This window comes from Dama dama, chromosome 22 (genome assembly GCF_033118175.1).
Source record: "Dama dama isolate Ldn47 chromosome 22, ASM3311817v1, whole genome shotgun sequence".
NCBI lineage: Eukaryota > Metazoa > Chordata > Mammalia > Artiodactyla > Cervidae > Dama > Dama dama.
The window spans coordinates 7,620,472-7,636,670 of NC_083702.1; the positions used below are offsets into that span (position 1 = coordinate 7,620,472).

At 59.0% G+C, this 16,199-nt stretch overlaps 2 protein-coding genes across 2 annotated transcripts in view; one reads left to right on the forward strand and one right to left on the reverse strand.

The window, feature by feature from the left end:
• Positions 1–36: 36 nt before the first annotated feature.
• POLR3H (RNA polymerase III subunit H) lies at positions 37–11,908 on the forward strand. The gene is made up of 6 exons (XM_061124441.1): positions 37–468; positions 2,850–2,946; positions 7,507–7,593; positions 7,987–8,050; positions 9,347–9,548; positions 10,414–11,908. The coding sequence occupies exons 1-6, from the start codon at positions 358–360 to the stop codon at positions 10,465–10,467; spliced, it is 615 nt and encodes a 204-aa protein (XP_060980424.1). The 5' UTR covers positions 37–357; the 3' UTR covers positions 10,468–11,908.
• Positions 11,776–16,199, reverse strand: part of ACO2 (aconitase 2) — a 46,952-nt gene continuing 42,528 nt past the window's right edge. Inside the window, exons 13-18 of the mRNA XM_061124440.1 lie at positions 15,039–15,161; positions 14,687–14,842; positions 13,707–13,898; positions 13,166–13,298; positions 12,545–12,666; positions 11,776–12,294 (exon numbers count right to left, since the gene is read on the reverse strand). Of these exons, the coding sequence (XP_060980423.1) occupies positions 12,160–12,294; positions 12,545–12,666; positions 13,166–13,298; positions 13,707–13,898; positions 14,687–14,842; positions 15,039–15,161 (861 nt within the window). The 3' untranslated portion in view covers positions 11,776–12,159. The remainder of the gene's footprint in view (positions 12,295–12,544; positions 12,667–13,165; positions 13,299–13,706; positions 13,899–14,686; positions 14,843–15,038; positions 15,162–16,199) is intronic.

The following is a 16,199-nucleotide window of genomic DNA, read 5'->3' on the forward strand; positions in this document are numbered from 1 at the left end:
CGGCCCTCCGGAAGCTACTGGATTCGGAATCTCACCCCAGGTCTTGCTGCCGCGGGCTGCGTCTGGGTGCGCGGTGTGTGGCGGCGGCGCGTGGTGAGGGGCTGAGTGTGGCGGATCGCGCGCCGCTCCGGCTCAGCCAGGAAGCCCCCGCCTCCGCTGAGCCTGTTTTCTTTCTCTGTCGAATCGGAGCACGCCCCGCACGGGACACCCCAGGCCCTACTGCGCAGCCCGCCTTACCGGCCTGGGGACGGGTATCGCCTATTGGGACGCCACAGAGCGGACTCGGGGATCCCCACCGCTGCAGGCCCTGGTGCGTGACTGATCCTCCGGCTCCCAGAGCCCCCTGCCCAGGCCGGGATGTTTGTCCTCGTGGAGATGGTGGACACCGTGCGGATCCCCCCGTGGCAGTTTGAGAGGAAGCTCAACGATTCCATTGCCGAAGAATTGAACAAAAAGTTGGCCAACAAGGTACTGGGTCCGCGGGGTCGCAGGCAGGCCTTTAGCACGGGAAGGGCCAACACTGCGTACCCCGCCCGCTGCCGGCCTGGCCATGCCAAGCCTTGGCTTTGGGCAAGGAGCTTAACGTCTCAGAACTCGGATTCTTCACCTGCGAGTGGGGTGAACTCATCCTTTACCCCACTAGGATGTTGGAGAGAATCAAAAATTGAATTTGAAAAAGGTTCTTGTAACTGGGAAATACTAGCGTCCCCACTTCCAAATTATTGATAATTTGCAATCTAAATCAAGTCATTTACCCCCTCTGGGCTTCGGTTTCCATTTGTAAAATGGAAATAATCATTGTTGTCCAACCGTGCATCTGTGAAGATGGGTGGTAGTTCAGCTGTCAGGAGGTTTAGCCATTCATTCCTTCAAAAGAAATGTTTGTGCACCTTTTACGTGCCAGGCCAGCATGCCTTAGTGCCAGTCAGAGGTCTTCCCTCTGTCTTTTCTGAAGCAGTTATTCTGTGCCACATCACTCTTTCCTTCTTAGCACTCACCACAGTCTTTCCTTGCTTGTTTACTTGGTTACTGTTTTTCTCTTTTCCTCTTCATGAGGGCAGTGACCTTTTTCTTCTCCGCAGGTAACCCGCAGAAGAGTCTGGCACAGAGCAGATGTTCCATAATTGTTTGTTGAATGAATAAAACAGACACGCTTCTGCTCTGTAGTGTGGTGGGGACAGCAGATATGAACAAGAGACTCCCACAGTTGAGTGTGTGATGACAAATTTAGGTAACTATTATGAGAACAGGTGTTCACAAGCCTGTGGAATGAGGGAACTTCGCCTACAATGAGGGAGACAAGACGCTTTGCTAGGGGTGATATTTGAGCTGAGATCTGGTGGTGAGGAAGAACTCACATAGGGGATTCCGGGCAGAGTAGAGCTATGCAGGAAGCAGAAACAGTATGTGCAAAGGCCCTGAGGCAGGAAGGAATATCAAACCTGTCATAGCTTGGAGGAGGCTGGTGTGGCCAGGGCAGAGGGAGAGAGGGGAGGGCAGGCTGGAGAGTGGTGGGAGCCAGCCCATACAGGGCCCACAGGACTTCACTGGAGTGATGGCCTTCATCTGTAGTAGGCTGAGAAAGAGCCAGCAGGAAGAAAACTGGCTGGCTGGAGACTGGAGGCAGGTCTGTTCCATAGAGGCTGAAGTCACAGAAGGTGGGGTGTACAGACCTGGGGAGTTGTTGTTGGCGAGAACTCACAGAGTCCTTAGTGGATGGTGTCTGGTTACTTTGTAAGGTACCTTGAGAGGGGGCCTCTAAGGGGACAAAGAGAGAAGATATGAAAAGTCCAAGAAGGGAATGTAGTCCTTTTGTTGCACAGGGCCTTCTGTGACCTGTTCAGACAAGTATTTCTTTTTCTTTTTTTTGGTTGCTCCTCGAGTCTTGTCGGATCTTAGCTCCCCAACCACAGGTTGAACCCAGGTCTTCAGCAGTGAAAGTGCAGAGTCCTAACCACTGGACTGCCAGGGAATTCCCAGACAAGTCTTTCTGCATTTGAATTACTGAGTCATTGGAGAGGAGACCTCGCAAAAGAGGTCCAAGGCCCAGGCAAGGGCGCCTTCTCCTTGTGCTTCCAAAACCAGCCAGACTCTGGGCCTCACTGTGGTGAGGTCTGGCCAGGACTCACTTCTCTGAGCTTCTTGCTAATCTGTAAACAGTCCTGCAAGGTCTCTGGGATGTGACGATGCTGGTGTCAGATAAGCAGACACCAAGCGGCTAGTCCTTTGGAGCATCACGGGGTGGAAACGGTATGTGGACGTCCTTGGCCATTTTGCCCAGTCTCAGGGCCTCCTGTGTGTCACTCTGCCAGCCTCAGTCCCTGCGGCTCTGAGTGTCTGAGACTTTGTGAGCGACTAGCTGTGGATCTGACGCTCTGAACTGTGAGCTCCAGGATGGACTTGGGACCTTGGAAAAGTGTAGTTTTAACCTGGAGTTCCCCACCCCAGTCCTTGCTAGTAATAGTAATGATCCTTGATTGGAGAGGGTTCCTTCTAGCAGGTGAGCCGACTACTGAGCTAGGCGCTTCACCTCTGTTCTCTTTGGATTTAACAAGCCCACAGCCTGGTATGTCCATTTTTGCAGATGGGGAAACCGAGGCTCAGAGAAGTGACCTCGCAGGCCACACAGGGGGTGGTGGAGCTGGTGTTGTGACTTGAATCTGTCTTGTCACCGAAGGCTTTGTTCTTTTTAGAGCTCATCTCCTACTGGAGTTCTTTACCTCAGGCAGTGCCCCAGTGCATTTAAAATGGGGATACCTGCCCCGTGGAGATGGGGAAGCAGATCTCAGGAGAGACTGCTCGGGGAGCTGGGCCTCAGGGTCACTGGGCGTGTACATGGACGCACACAGGTCGTGTACAACGTGGGACTCTGCATCTGTCTGTTTGACATCACCAAGCTGGAGGACGCATACGTGTTCCCAGGGGATGGTGCATCACACACGAAAGGTGGGTGCCCTCTCCTCCTGGGCTTCAGGTTTCTCGGGGCTCAGTTTTCGGTGGGGGGGTCCTGGTCTGGGGTTGGGAGACCTGGGGTCTAGTCCTGACTGCTCTGCCGGGAATTTCCTGGGTGGTATGGGCAGAATCTTCCCATTTCTGTGCCTCAGTTTCCCGTCTATAACAAAAGAGGTGGGGACTTCCCTGGTGGTCCAGTGGTTGAGACTTGGTGCTTCCACTGCAGGGGGCACAGGTTCAATCCCTGGTCGGGAAACTAAGATCCCACATGCAGTGCAGCATGACCAATAAAAAAGGGGAGGTGGATGAGGTGATTCTCGAGGCCTCTCCATCAAGGCTGCTCCAGCTCTGAGACTGTGGCTGTCTGCGCACGTGTCCCCGGTGGTCCTGTGTGCTGGTTGAGCCCTGCCCTGCCTGGCTGTCAGTGTGCTCCGGTAGGGGACAGACAGTGGAGTTGGCATTGCTGATAAAAGTGGGGAGAGTGAGGAGGGGCACAGGAGGCTGGTTGGGGCTGGGAGACCTTGAGGGACTCCAGGGCATAATGGTTAAACTCGTGGCCTCTGGCTTCAAATAGCAGCTCTGCTGCTTATTTGCTGTATGTCATAAGCGGAACATGCAGCCTCTGTTTCCTCTTCAGTAAAAGGCAGTTAACAGTAGACCAAGTTACAGGACTATTGAGGGTTACAGAGTTAATACACACAAAGCTCTCAGGACAGGACGTTGGCTCATAGCGAGTCCTGACAGCTCATTGATGTGAATTGTTCCTCTGATTCTGTCGGTCTGCTTGGTGGTGGTCTTCTGGGCTGGCTTGACCAGGGCTGGATGGTGTAAGGTGGTCTCATGTGTCTGGTGGTTGGCTCACTGGTTGGGTGGGGGGCCTCAGCTGGGCTTCTCATCTCTGCCCCACGTGGTCTCTTCTTTCAGGAGGCGGACTGGGCACCAAAGCACCTCTGGGCCGAGCCTCTGCTCGCATCCCATTGGCCAGAGCAGGTCATGTGGCCAAGGCCAGAGTCAAGGGCTAGAGAAGGACTCCCCGATGGGAGGAGCTGCAGTCACTTTGCAAGGGGATGTGCACCCCAAGGGAGGAGGGCTCTCAGGGAGGAAGTGGGGCGTTGGTCTCTCTCCTGCAGGGACAAACCAAGTCAGAAGCAGAGGGCCAGGTGAGATGGTTGGGGGCTAGTCAGGGTGTAGACATGCCACTTGCCATCAGCTGGGCGCTCGCCCATCCGCCCTAGACCCTGAGTCAGAATCTCTGGGGAGGGCCCTGCAGTGATTCCCACCCTGCCCTGACCCCCACTGGGGCATCAGCCTCCGCACAGGGATGTCCGCGCATTCCAGAATGTGCCGCGAGGCTGCCTGGTGTGTGTGTCCAGGAATCCAGAGACTTAATTCATTCAAGAGGATGCCATGGAGCTCTGAGTTGTGTGTGGACTGGGACGGTCTCAGAAGCAGAAAGGTTGGACAGTGATGTGGAGACAAGGCCATGCAGGCCCTGTTTACAGAGAAGGACGCTGTCCAGCTGAGCCCAGTCTCTGCCCGGGGACAGGGGCCTTGCTGTCCAGGAGACAAGTGGTATGGGGGCCAGAACTTCAAGAAAGACTGGAGAGAAATTTAAATATGCGGAGATTCCGTCCGTTTATTGGGTTGTTTCTGCTGCTTGGCGTCATTGCTGGTTTTCTGACCAACCCCCTGTACCTGGGTCCCTGGTATTCCTGGGAACAGGTGCAGGGGTAGAGTCCACATGGACCCGGGGTTGAATTCTGACTCTGACCCCGGGCAGATGACTACCTGGCTCAGCCTCACTTTGCTCATCTGTAAAATGGGATAACATGTGTGGCAGTCAGGCTCCTCGGGGCCCATGGAGCATTGTGCAGGGCGAATTGTCGATCTGTGGTGGGGTCAGTGGCCAGGCTTCGAGGCTGACCCTGAGCCCGGGTCCCCTTCCCCTGCTGCCTCCCCGGGGCTGTGGCCGAGGGTGTGCTGAGGGGTGCTCAGCACTGGGTCTGTGCCTTTGCTTAGAGGGTTTTTATTCGCCAGTTGCTCTGGCTGAGTTAGGGCCCCACTCAGGGCCCTGGAGCAGCCTGTCTTTGTGCCTACCATTTGCTTTGTTCTTTTCCCTTTTATTTTTTTTTTTAAGCTGTGATAGAACATAAAATTTACCATGTTTAGAGTATAGTTCCGTGACATTCAGTATGTTTACATTGTTGTCTGACCATCACCATCATCCATCTCTAGCACTTTATTGTCTTCCAACACTGGATCTCTGTCTCCACTAAACACCAATTCCCCCCTCCCCTCTCCCTACCCACCCCCTAACCCTAACCCCCCAACCACCATTCTGCTTTCTGTTTCTGTGAATTTGGCTCCTCCAGGCACCTCTTGAGTGGACTCAGGTATTTGTCCATTGTAGACACTCACTACGTTCTAAGGCAACCCTGCTTATCCTCAGCCTACAACTAAGAACAGGTCTTCCTCTTCTTTTTTTTTTCATTTATTTTTATTAGTTGGAGGCTAATTACTTTACAATATTGTAGTGGGAAGTCTTCCTCTTCTTACTGGTTCTTCAGACCCATCCTTTTTGACTTTTTAGGCTTCCCACCTCAGGCTGAACATCCCTCGAACTTCAGGGGCGGCTCTCGGGAGCACAGCACTACCCCAGCTGGCCCTCCACCTGGTCTGTGGCCTCCTTTTGGTTTTTTAAGTGAGATATAATTCACATACCATGAAATTCACCCTTTTAAGGCCTACAGTTCAGGGGCTTTCAGCATTGTATATTCACAGAGCTGTGTGATATTGTCACCATTGTCTTAACTCTAGAATATTTTCGTCACCCCCAAAAGAAACACCACACCCATTAACCATCACTCCCCGCCCTCCACCAGCCCCTGACAACCATTCGTCGACTTTCTGTCTCTGAATTTGCCTCTTCTGCACATTTCCTGTGAATAGGATCCTACAGTACTGGCCTTTTGTGGTTGGCTTATTTCCTGCAGCATAATTTCCTCAAGGTTCATCCATGTGGTTCCCTGTGTTAGTCCTTTATTCCTTCCTGAGACTGAATAGTCTTCCATCGCATGGCTGTATCACACTGTGTTCATCCATCCGTCTGTCCACGGGCACCTGGGTTGCTCACCATGTGCTTTGGTTGTGGTGGTTCCAGACTCGAGCTCCCTGGGCACGGAATCACGTGTCGTCCTGCCCCAGCGAGCCCAGTGCCCAAGCCCAGCCTGGCACGGCCCTGGCAGAGGCTCCGTGGGGATTTATTAAACTGAGCTGATGGAACTGGGTCACACAGGCAGAGGGATTTTTCCATTCTGTGCGTTAGAGACACCAGCCCTCAGCTGCTCTCTCCGAGGTCAGCGTGCGGCTCTCCCGTCTCGATGGGACGAGGCCCGGATGGCTGTGCTTGTCCCCTCGCCGGGAGGGACGCACACCAGCTACCCCCTGTCCTTCCCCCACGCTTTCCTGCCTGGTGGAGTCGCGGGGAGCTGGGGTGGGGGGCAGGTGGATCCCGCTGTCCTTGGGGTGAGCCGGCAGACCAGGCAGCTGAGGGTGCTGAAAGCAGAAGCCTGTGTTTGGGGATTAAACGGGGAGGCAGATTCAACCCCGTGGCTCTGCGTGGTGGTTCAGAAAGACTTGGAGTCTCCCTCTGGCAGAACAGCTGTGTGGCTGTGGGCAGGTCACTTGACCTCTTGGAGCCTCTTGCTTCCAGTGGGGAAGCATGACATGACACGGATGGATTGAGATGGGCCCTGGGCGGCTAGGCAGGGGCAGCCTCATGGTTATTCTCTAGCCCTGGCGGAGTTCAGGCCCTAGACACCGTAGGCCTTTGGGGCTCAGTGGGCACCCCCTTTGAGGCGCTCTGCAAAGGGCAGCAGTGATCGAGGGACGCCTTTTGCCAGGCCGTGGAGTCAGAGTCTGTGATGTGGGCACAGACCTTACCTGATACTTTCCTTGGGCTCATGTTAGTAGGGACCACCTAGGGCAGAACCTGAGAACCCACAGAGGCATTGTTGCTGGTTTATTGGCTCCCTCCAACCTCCCCACCCCCAAAAAATATCAGGGCATTTTTAGCATCCTGTTCCAGGTCAGAGCTGCGCCTGGGGCAAACTTTGCCAGTCAGCGGGAGATGGAGAACTTGTTTCCAAAGACCTGGTTCTCTCTGCCAGTTGCTTCTGCCCTTGTTAGAGTTTCAAGGAGAGAGCCCGGAGGAAGGTTGAGATTGACTTTGGCATCATTGATGGCCAGGATCGGGGCTCAGGTGTGACTGATGGATTGGGAGCGGGCCTGTATTTCAGGGCCAGTGCTGCTGGCCTCTTGTGGGGGCCAAGCAGTGGCCTTGCAGGAGATGGGATGAGGGTCCCTCCTGCTCAGCTCTCAGGCCTAGGCCCCCAGGGAGGCCTGGCATGGACTGCTGGGTGGACTCTTGGTACCACCCTGGGGGTCAGCATGCCAGTGAGTGAGGGTGGACACCGGCATTCATAGGCCACCCCCCAGTCAGAGCGGCACTTGCTCACGGCCTGCTCATCACTGCCGCGCCATCTCCATTTCCAGTTCACTTTCGCTACGTGGTGTTCCATCCGTTCCTGGACGAGATTCTGATCGGAAAGATCAAAGGCTGCAGCCCGGAGGGAGTGCACGGTAACGTCAGCCCTGCGTCCTCACGCGAGACCTGGGAGCACGAGGGGGGCAGGCGGCCGGGCCCCTGAGCCTCTCCAGGTGGTCAGGGGAGCACCCACCTAGACGAGCAGAACCTGCCTGAGGGGGCGCTCGGCTGTCCGTCCTGTAACTGCGGACCCCAGTCAGCTGGGGGCCTTGGCCAGGAGGCTGAGATGCCCTGAGGGAGGCCCCGGAGCTGGCAGAGGTGCCCGGGCCGCCCGCACCCACTGGCCCTGGTAGTGCGGGGTCCACCTCGGGTTTCGGTGGCTGCTCAGGCCGGGCAGAGCCGTGGGGCTCCGTGGTGGAGGAGGGGTCCCCAGGCAGCAGACTCAGGGCTGGCCTGTCTACTCACGTTGTCACCTGCCTGCCTTCCAGTCTCCCTAGGGTTCTTTGACGACATTCTCATCCCTCCGGAGTCGCTGCAGCAGCCGGCCAAGTTGTATCCTCCCAGGGTGAGAGCTCGCGCCCCTCCATGGAAGGTCCCTGGGTCCTGTGACCTGATGCTGCCAGCCTCTGTCCACCCCTGCAGCCTGCATCTCATTTGCCCCCGAAGCACGGCGCTGCCTATGCGTCCCACACGGGCTGCAGGGCCTCCCTGCCTGTACCTGCATCGGGGCTGCCAGGCCTGGTTCCAGCTCACCTCGCTGAGGTCACCTCCCTCTGAGGCCCCTGACCGGCCCGCCGCCCGTCCTCGGCTCACATCTGAGGGCTTGGCGCTGCGCGTCCAGGGCTGGTTGAGGAGTCTCTTTGCTGGCTCCCCCATTGTCCCTGTCCCGGCCCGCGCCCTGCTGCACTGGGGTGGTTGTTTCTGTGGGTGCGCCCCAAGACTGCTCACGGGGAGAGACCCCATCTTGTCCCAGCTGTGCCCAAGGTGCCCAGCAGGGGACCTGGCACCGAGGCGAGGCAGGACCCACCTGCGGGGCTGCCACTGGAGGGCAGTGTGTCCCTTCAGTGTGGGATCTGCTGAGGGCGGGGGCCCCGGTTTTGTGTGTGTACGTGTGTGCATGTGTGGGGTGTGTGTGTACGTGTGTTTGTGGGTGTGTGTGTGTACGTATGCACAGGGCCTGGGGCAGGGTCTGTGTGTGACTCTGGAACTTGTCGGAAAACCTGCCACGTCCTATTGGAAACCGGGAGCGTTCCTGGGCTGCCTGCCGGCAGAGCACCGTGAGGCGTGCAGAGGCATGTGGGATCGCACCGTGCGGAGCACATGGCCAGCTTCGGCCGGCGCTCGGGTCAACCATGGCACCTGTGGAGGGCGCTCTCCATGCGTGCTGTTTCATTACCTCCCCGCCGCAGCCCTGAAGGGCAGGCCTCCCTACCGCCCCTGGTATACCAATGGGGGCCCTGAGGCACGGAGAGGTTGGGCCTGGCCCCCGGTGGGTGGTGAGTTGAGGTTTGAACATGGCAGCCGGCCTCTGAGGGCACAGGTGGAGTCCGAGCCCGGGCACCGAGGGGCCGTGGTCATCCCTGGGTGGAGGTGCAGCTTGCATTCTGCTCCGAGCTCCTCCTGCTCTGAGGTCCATGTTCCCAGCCTGGGTCCTGGCTCCACGGGCTCCGGGCCGGCCCGCCCTCGCCTCTTGTATGTGGGGCTGAGCCCTCTCTTCTGTGACTTCCTGGGCAAAACATTTCAGCCTGCAGTGGGCTCTTCCTGGGGGTGGGCACTATGGGAGGAACCCCTCAAACTCAGGGCTTCCCCGCTGGCCTGGTTGTTGCCTTGACCGTGTGCCCCGCCCAGCGACGAGGCAGAGCAGGTGTGGGTGTGGGAGTACGAGACGGAGGAGGGCGCCCACGACCTGTACATGGACATCGGCGAGGAGGTCCGCTTCCGGGTGGTGGACGAGAGCTTCGTGGACACATCCCCCACGGGACCCAGCTCGGCTGAGGCCGCCTCTTCCAGCGAGGAGCTGCCCAAGAAGGAGGCTCCGTACACACTCATGGTGAGCTGTCTTGATGAGACCCGGGGGCGGGAGGACCCAGCAGGTGGGGGTGCAGTCCCTGTGGTGTCTCGGGTGGACCCTTCTTGGGGAGCCCAGTTTCTGTGGGGCAGGGCGGCAGTGGTCCTTGCGGCAGTGTCATAAAGCTGCCACGCCGTTGGGGAGGGCAGGTGAGTCAGGCCCCTGCCCATGAGAGGACAGCACCAGCTGGACAAGGCTGCTCATGAGCTGGCAGCGTGAGGAAGAAACCGGGGGTGGGGGGGGAGCTGGGGGGGAGGGACAGGACCCTCAAGGCTGCTACCACTACAAACCCAAGTGGCCTGAGGGCCTGGGGAAGCTGACCCACCAGATCTGACTTGGGTCCCTTGTCTTTTACCCTCATGAAGCCAGACGGTGACACATGACCCAAGTGGGATTCCAGGGCCTGCAGGTAGGGTTTTCTAGTGTAACGTGGGGCCCAAGCTGCTCACTTTCAGGGTAACTGTCTTTATCAGGAAGAGGAGTGGTGGTCCCGTCTGCATGATTCGGAGGCTGGGGCCCAAGATCACTAGGCTCTTCTGGCAGGACTAGACCATAGGCGGCTCAGGAGGGCAGGCCTAGGATTGGCACGCTGGTGCCCTTGTGGGCAGGCATACAGGTGAGGGGCCAGGAGCCATGTCCTCGGTAAACCAGCACTCTTCTTACAGGCCCCAGGAGAGGCTGGGGCGAGAGGAGTCCACCTCCCCTCTGGGGTGCTGGTGCAGCTCCTGGGTGTTCCCAGAGCCTCCTTGGGGCCGCACCTAGAAGAGAGGGCCCCCTTTGCCTCCTGTCCAAGTTGGCTCCAGGCTAAACAGATGAAGCATGCCAGTTCTCTCTCCACCCCTGGCAGGGATCCATCAGCGAGCCGGGCCTGGGCCTCCTCTCCTGGTGGACGAGCAGCTAGCCCTGCGCTGTGAGCACGGACCCTGCCCGGCCCTTGGGAAGGAGGCGCAGCTGGCCCTGAAGACCACTGCCACTGGTTCAGGCGAGGAGCGGCCTGCACCCTGCCAGGCTGTCCCCTCCCCTGCCTCTCCCAGAGCTACCCGAGTGCCACAGTCCCCACGGACTTCTGCCCATTGGTGACAGCAAAGACATTTAATAAATGAAGACGGCATCACCTGGGAGAGCCGCCCTTGTCTCAGTGATCTACAGTCACCAAGTTGCCACAGCCAGGACAGCACGTCCTTCCTGACCCCAGATCACATCTAGAGATGACCCAGAGGTGGACTTCGGGGTGAAAGGTCCCGGCCAGCTCTGGGCCAGCTGATCCTGGCGGCTCCACAAGTAGCCCAGAGAGCAGGAGGCTGGTCCGGGACAGCTGCCGGGTGCTCGTCACCTGACCTTCACGGGAAAACCTTCCTTCCCACCGTCGTTTGGAAGGTGGGGCCTGGACTCGGCCAAGCAGCTCCATCAGGAAGTGGCAGCGCTGGGCTTTCGTGAGCCGGGGGGTGAGGGCTGGTGACCCGCTGTTGTTGTTGTCCGCCCCCGCCCCGCCCCAGCAGTACAGCGGGAGCCTTGGGCCAGCTGTCACTTTGCGACCTTGGCCACACCATGAACACGCTGTGGGTCTGTCTGCTTGTGCTTTGAGAACCTGGAGGCGGGAAAACGCCTCATCATTTACTCAACAGAAAGGCTTTGCCAGATTCCTCCTGCCCCTCCACTCATTTCTGCCAGAAACCTCTCTTGGGACCAGGACATGGTTTTATATCCCCCACTGGACGCCATGTTTCCGTCAGGCAAGTCTTGTCCTGATGAAGGGGTCGCCGTGGAGCCTGCCTCCGGCCCCGGCCTTTCGGCTCACATGGACATGGGTCTGGAGCTGTGGGTGGTGCCAGTGGACGGCGCTCCAAGGAGAGGAGCCGTGCCCGCTGCCGCCCTGTGCCAGGGGATGGGGGCAGGGCACGTGGACTAGCTGTGACCTTGGACGTGGTGGCCTGTCTGTACAACAGACACACACACTGCATGTCTGAAGGGCAGCTCAAAGCCCAGGGGAAGGGGGAGGCTCCATGTTGGGCCCAACCCCCCAGGCCCATCAAGGAAGCTACTGGAATGTGGGGATGGGGAGGGGAGGCTGCCCCGCAGGCAGTGGGGCTGAAAAACAAACGCTGTGGCGTGGCTCTGGGGGCCCCCACTGACTCTGGCTGTGAAGGAACCCCTCTGCCCCTTGCTGGAGCTGGTAACAGCAGACACCACCACTCACACAGCCAGTCACTGCATGTGAATTCTTATTTTCCTTATAAGAGCAAAAGGACTTTTTTAAATCCTTTAGCCACCAGTGAAATGAACAGGCAGGAGAAAAACTTTAGATGGGCGTCTGTCATCAAAAATAAATACAGTTGCATGAAGCTGCTCAAGATCTGAATCGGACTAAAAACAGGAAGACAGGGTTGACACGCTATTAAGAGCCTCCCCCACCCCCGGCCGTGGGGCACTCCCTGGGCCGAGGAGAGGAGGGCAGGAGGCCGGGCCGCCGCATCTCGGAGCGGAGCCACGGCTGGATCCGATCGGATCTGGTTCTGGTGCCGTGGAACCGCCCTTGTGACGCCAGAGCCGGGTCCGAGGAGTTGGTCGGTGGGCAGTGGCGGCTGAGGGGACCTCACTTCTGCAGCTCCTTCATCCTGTTGAGCGCACTGCCGGCGCGGAACCACTCGATCTGGGTCTCGTTGAAGGTGTGGTTCAGGAGGATGGTCTCCTGGGTCCCGTTGGGGTGCTTGATGATGCACGTCAGCGGCTGTGAGGAGGGACACGTGTGGGCGGACGGCCCCCGAGAACACGGCCCTGGGTTTGCTCGAGGCTCAGGAGGGAGGGCCACTGCTCCGGGCCCCTTGGGGGTTACCTGGAGAATTCGGGGGCCCTTCTAGCTGGAACAAAGGCTCATGGAAGGAGGGCCAGGTGTAGGAAGGCAACCCTCCCCTCCCCTCTCAGGAGGGCCCTGGGAGAAATGGGCTTGGCTGGCCCACCCTCCTTCCCTGCCCCCTGACCTTGCCAGGGGCAAAGTCCTTCAGGCCCTGGATGGTCAGCTTGTCCACAGGGTGAATCTTGTTGTAGTCAGCTGGGTCAGCGAAGGTGAGGGGCAGCAGGCCCTGCTTCTTCAGGTTGGTTTCTAGAAGACAGAGAGCAGGAGTCCATAGTGGGCAGGTCCCGTCCCTCCCTTCTCTGTGAGGAACCTCACCAGCCAAGTCCAGTTAGGGCTCTGGGAGGGTCACGTGGTACTGCCACACGGGGACAAACCTGGGTCACTGACCACAAGGACCAGCTTGGCCGCTCTCCCAGTTATGTGGGGCCCTAGGCGAGTGTGCTTGCGTGCCTGTGTTTCCCTGAGGCCTCTGACAATCAGAGACGGTCCTCTGACCACGTGCCCTGGATCTCAGCTGCTCCAAGTGTGGAGGCAAGACCAGTATATGCCTGGGGTGGGGAGCTGTGGTATCAGAACCGACAAATCTGAAGGGGCTGAGGCTGGAGGCCGGGGTGCTGTGGGGTCTCCATGGACACACCCTGGAGACCAGCCACGTGGCTCTGGCCCTGCCAGGCACTGTGGGCCGGGTGACCCTGGGTTGCCAGTGAGGGGAGGCGGGTGGGGCTGGGACTGGGCTCCTGCTCACCGTGGATCCTGGCGAAGCTCTTGGTGATGATGGCCCGGCCCCCGAGGTGGCGAGGCTCCAGGGCCGCGTGCTCCCGGCTCGAACCCTCACCATAGTTTTCATCTCCGATCACCACCCACCGGATGCCGTGTTTCTGTCAGGGGTGAGTAAGGAGCAAGTTTATGAGGAGGAGGAGGCACTGGCCCACCTCCTGCTCAGCCCTCAGGCCTCCTAAGGCTCACAGATCAAGGGACCAGAGCCCCCCGCCTCACCTGCACCCCAAGGACAGGTGAAGTTAGAGCTGAATCCAGCCCCAGCCAGGCTCTCGGAAGACAGGATGAGGCAGGGCCTGGCTGTCCGCGGGGCCTGGGAGGTGTGACCCTCCTGTGACCCAAAGCTCAGGGCAGCGGGGGTGACAGACACAGGGCTGCCTCGGTGGCGCTGGGACACCATTCCACTGCAAAGCTGCAAGTGTGGACCCCCCTTTCCCTGAGTGGAGTGCCCGACCTGGCCACCAGGAAGCACCAGAGAACCCCATCCCTACCCTCCAGCTCGGGCCCACCTTGTAGTAGCGGGCGGTGTCAGGGACAGGACCGAACTCCTGGGTGACGGCGTTGCGCACGGAGTTGGCCTTGCCGTTTTCCACGTTGATGGCACCAATGAGCAGGTTGTTGGAGATGTTGTCCAGATGCCCACGGAACTTGAGCCAGGGGCCGGCAGCCGAGATGTGGTCAGTGGTACACTTCCCTTTGACCTTGGGTGGGTGAGCAGAGAGAACAGAGGTCGGGTGTGGGCTCTGAGTGGTGGATGGACAGGCCCTCTGGACGCAGATAGTGGGGACAGGAGAAGCGGGTCAGGCTCTGGCCAAGAGGGTTCAGGCAAGGCTGTTCCCTGTCCCTCAAGGGGGCAGAGCCAGGCACGGAGGACCCATGTGTTTGCTCACTCGCTCTTCAGCCCGAGGCCCCCAGGTAGGAGATGCCCAGGTTGGAAGACCAGCTGCAGATTCGTGCCAGAGACAGACGAGCTCTGGGACGTGTCTGGGTTCTGGCTGGTGATGATCATTTCGTCTACCGTGCGGGCTTTTAACGGGGGCTGTGTCACTGCCTGCAGACGCCACAGTAAACAGCTCAGTGCCTGTGCGGCATGGCTCCAAGGTCTCTGGCCCCTCTGCTCAGCTCCCAGACACACGCCCTATCCCTGATGCTCAACCACGGGAAATCGACGGCACCAGAGCGTGTCTGGTCAAGCCCAGTGCATGGAGACCTGCTGTGAGGGTCACAGTTGCTCATCTGCCCTCCTAACACTGCGTCCGCTCACATCCCTGGAGGACCCTGAGCAGCTGGCCCGGCACAGGGCAGTAGAAAGGGGGACACAGATCCCCTCACTCCTCCGCAGCCAAACCTCCCTTCCTGCCCCCGCCTGACTCTTGACCGTGTCCTCCACCGGGGCCCATGGGGGCCCGCGTGGTTCCCCGGGCCCTCCTGCCCATTAGGGAAGGGTACGCTGGCAGCAGGGCTGTTCGCGCGACCCCGAGTCCCTGACCTTGATGAGGATCTGCAGGTCCTCCAGGTCTCGGCCGTCCCACTTGTCGAAAGGCTCCAGGAGCTGCAGGCGCTGGCTGGTGGGACTCACATCCACCTGCTGCCCGCTGCTGTCCTTGGGGGGGTGCTGGTAGGTGTCCTGTCCGGGGTCAAACTCCTGCAGCAGGCGACAGGGCACGTTGGGTGCCAAGCCCTCAGTCCCACGTGGACGGGCTCCCACGGCAGGCAAGCTCCCCGGGTGCCAAGCTCTCCCTCCCGGCAAGCACCCTTCCTGGGCCGGAAGCATCTCAGCGGCCCTGAGCCCCAGGCCGAGGTGGGCCCGCAGGACGGTGGCAGAGGCTGCGCCTGCTCACCGCTCGGGGAAGCTCATCTGCATCTGGAGCCTCCAGCCTGAACTTCTTGCCGTCCTTGCCCGTCAGGAAGTCAGTCTCTGGGTTGAACTTGAGGGTGCCAGCAATGGCCAGGGCTGTGACAATCTGGAATGGAGGCGGCCAGTCTGTCGTTCACACCAAACCCCTCCCCCATCCCTTCACCTCAGCAGAAGCCTAGGCAGAAACTGAGGTGGAGCCGGGAAATTCCCAGATTCTCCATGACTGCTCTTCCCCTCGCAGGAAGGAGCTGCAGCCATGTCTCTGGGACCAGGGCCTGCAGAGGACTCATGCACCCACCTCTACTGCCCCCCGGAGCCTGGACCTCAGTGCCTCCTTGGGCAGGGCCAGTGCTGGACCCCAAGAGGCCCGGCACAGAAATACTCCCAGGATGAGTATGTTCCTTAATGGGCACCGAAAACATGGAAGGGGCCATTTCTTCACCAAAGTATTTCTAGAACGCTCCTTTAAAAAACCAAGTCATGGATTTCGCTGGTGGTTCAGTAGTTAAGAATCCCCCTGCCAAAGGAGGGGACATGGGTTTGATCCCTGGTCCGGGAAGATTCCATATGCCACAGGGCAGCTAAGTCTGTGCACAATTTCTGAGCCCTTGCACCCTGGAGCCCATGCTCTGCAGAAAGAGAAGTCACCGCAGTGAGAAACCCAACAAGCAACAAGAGTGACCCCTGTTCGCTGCAACTAGAGAAAAGCCTGTGTACCGCAACAAAGACCCAGCGCAGGAAAAAAAAGGGTCACAAGACTGTCTGCGCGCGGAAAACTACTAAGTGCCCAGAGCATGCAGCTCACTGCTCATCGTGACAGCACGGCCTCCCTCCTGGCTCGGGCAGCGCAAGCGCCTCCTGCGTTGTTCACGGGTCACCAACGGGACCCATGTGGCCGGGTGGAGGCAGGAGTGCCTTCTGTCCCTGGTGGTGACTCTAACAAAACCTCAGACTCCTGGGGCTGAGGGGAGTCAGGCAGGGCACACCCAGGGAACTCAATGCCTGGGCCCGGCAAGGCCTGTGGCTCTTGGTTTCTGCTCTGACAACCCCTGGCCCTGTGATGCCAACATTCCTTCAGCAGCCCTGCAGGGCCCCTACTCCCCTGCCTGGCCAGGGCAGGACCCCCAGAGGCTATCCCGGGTTA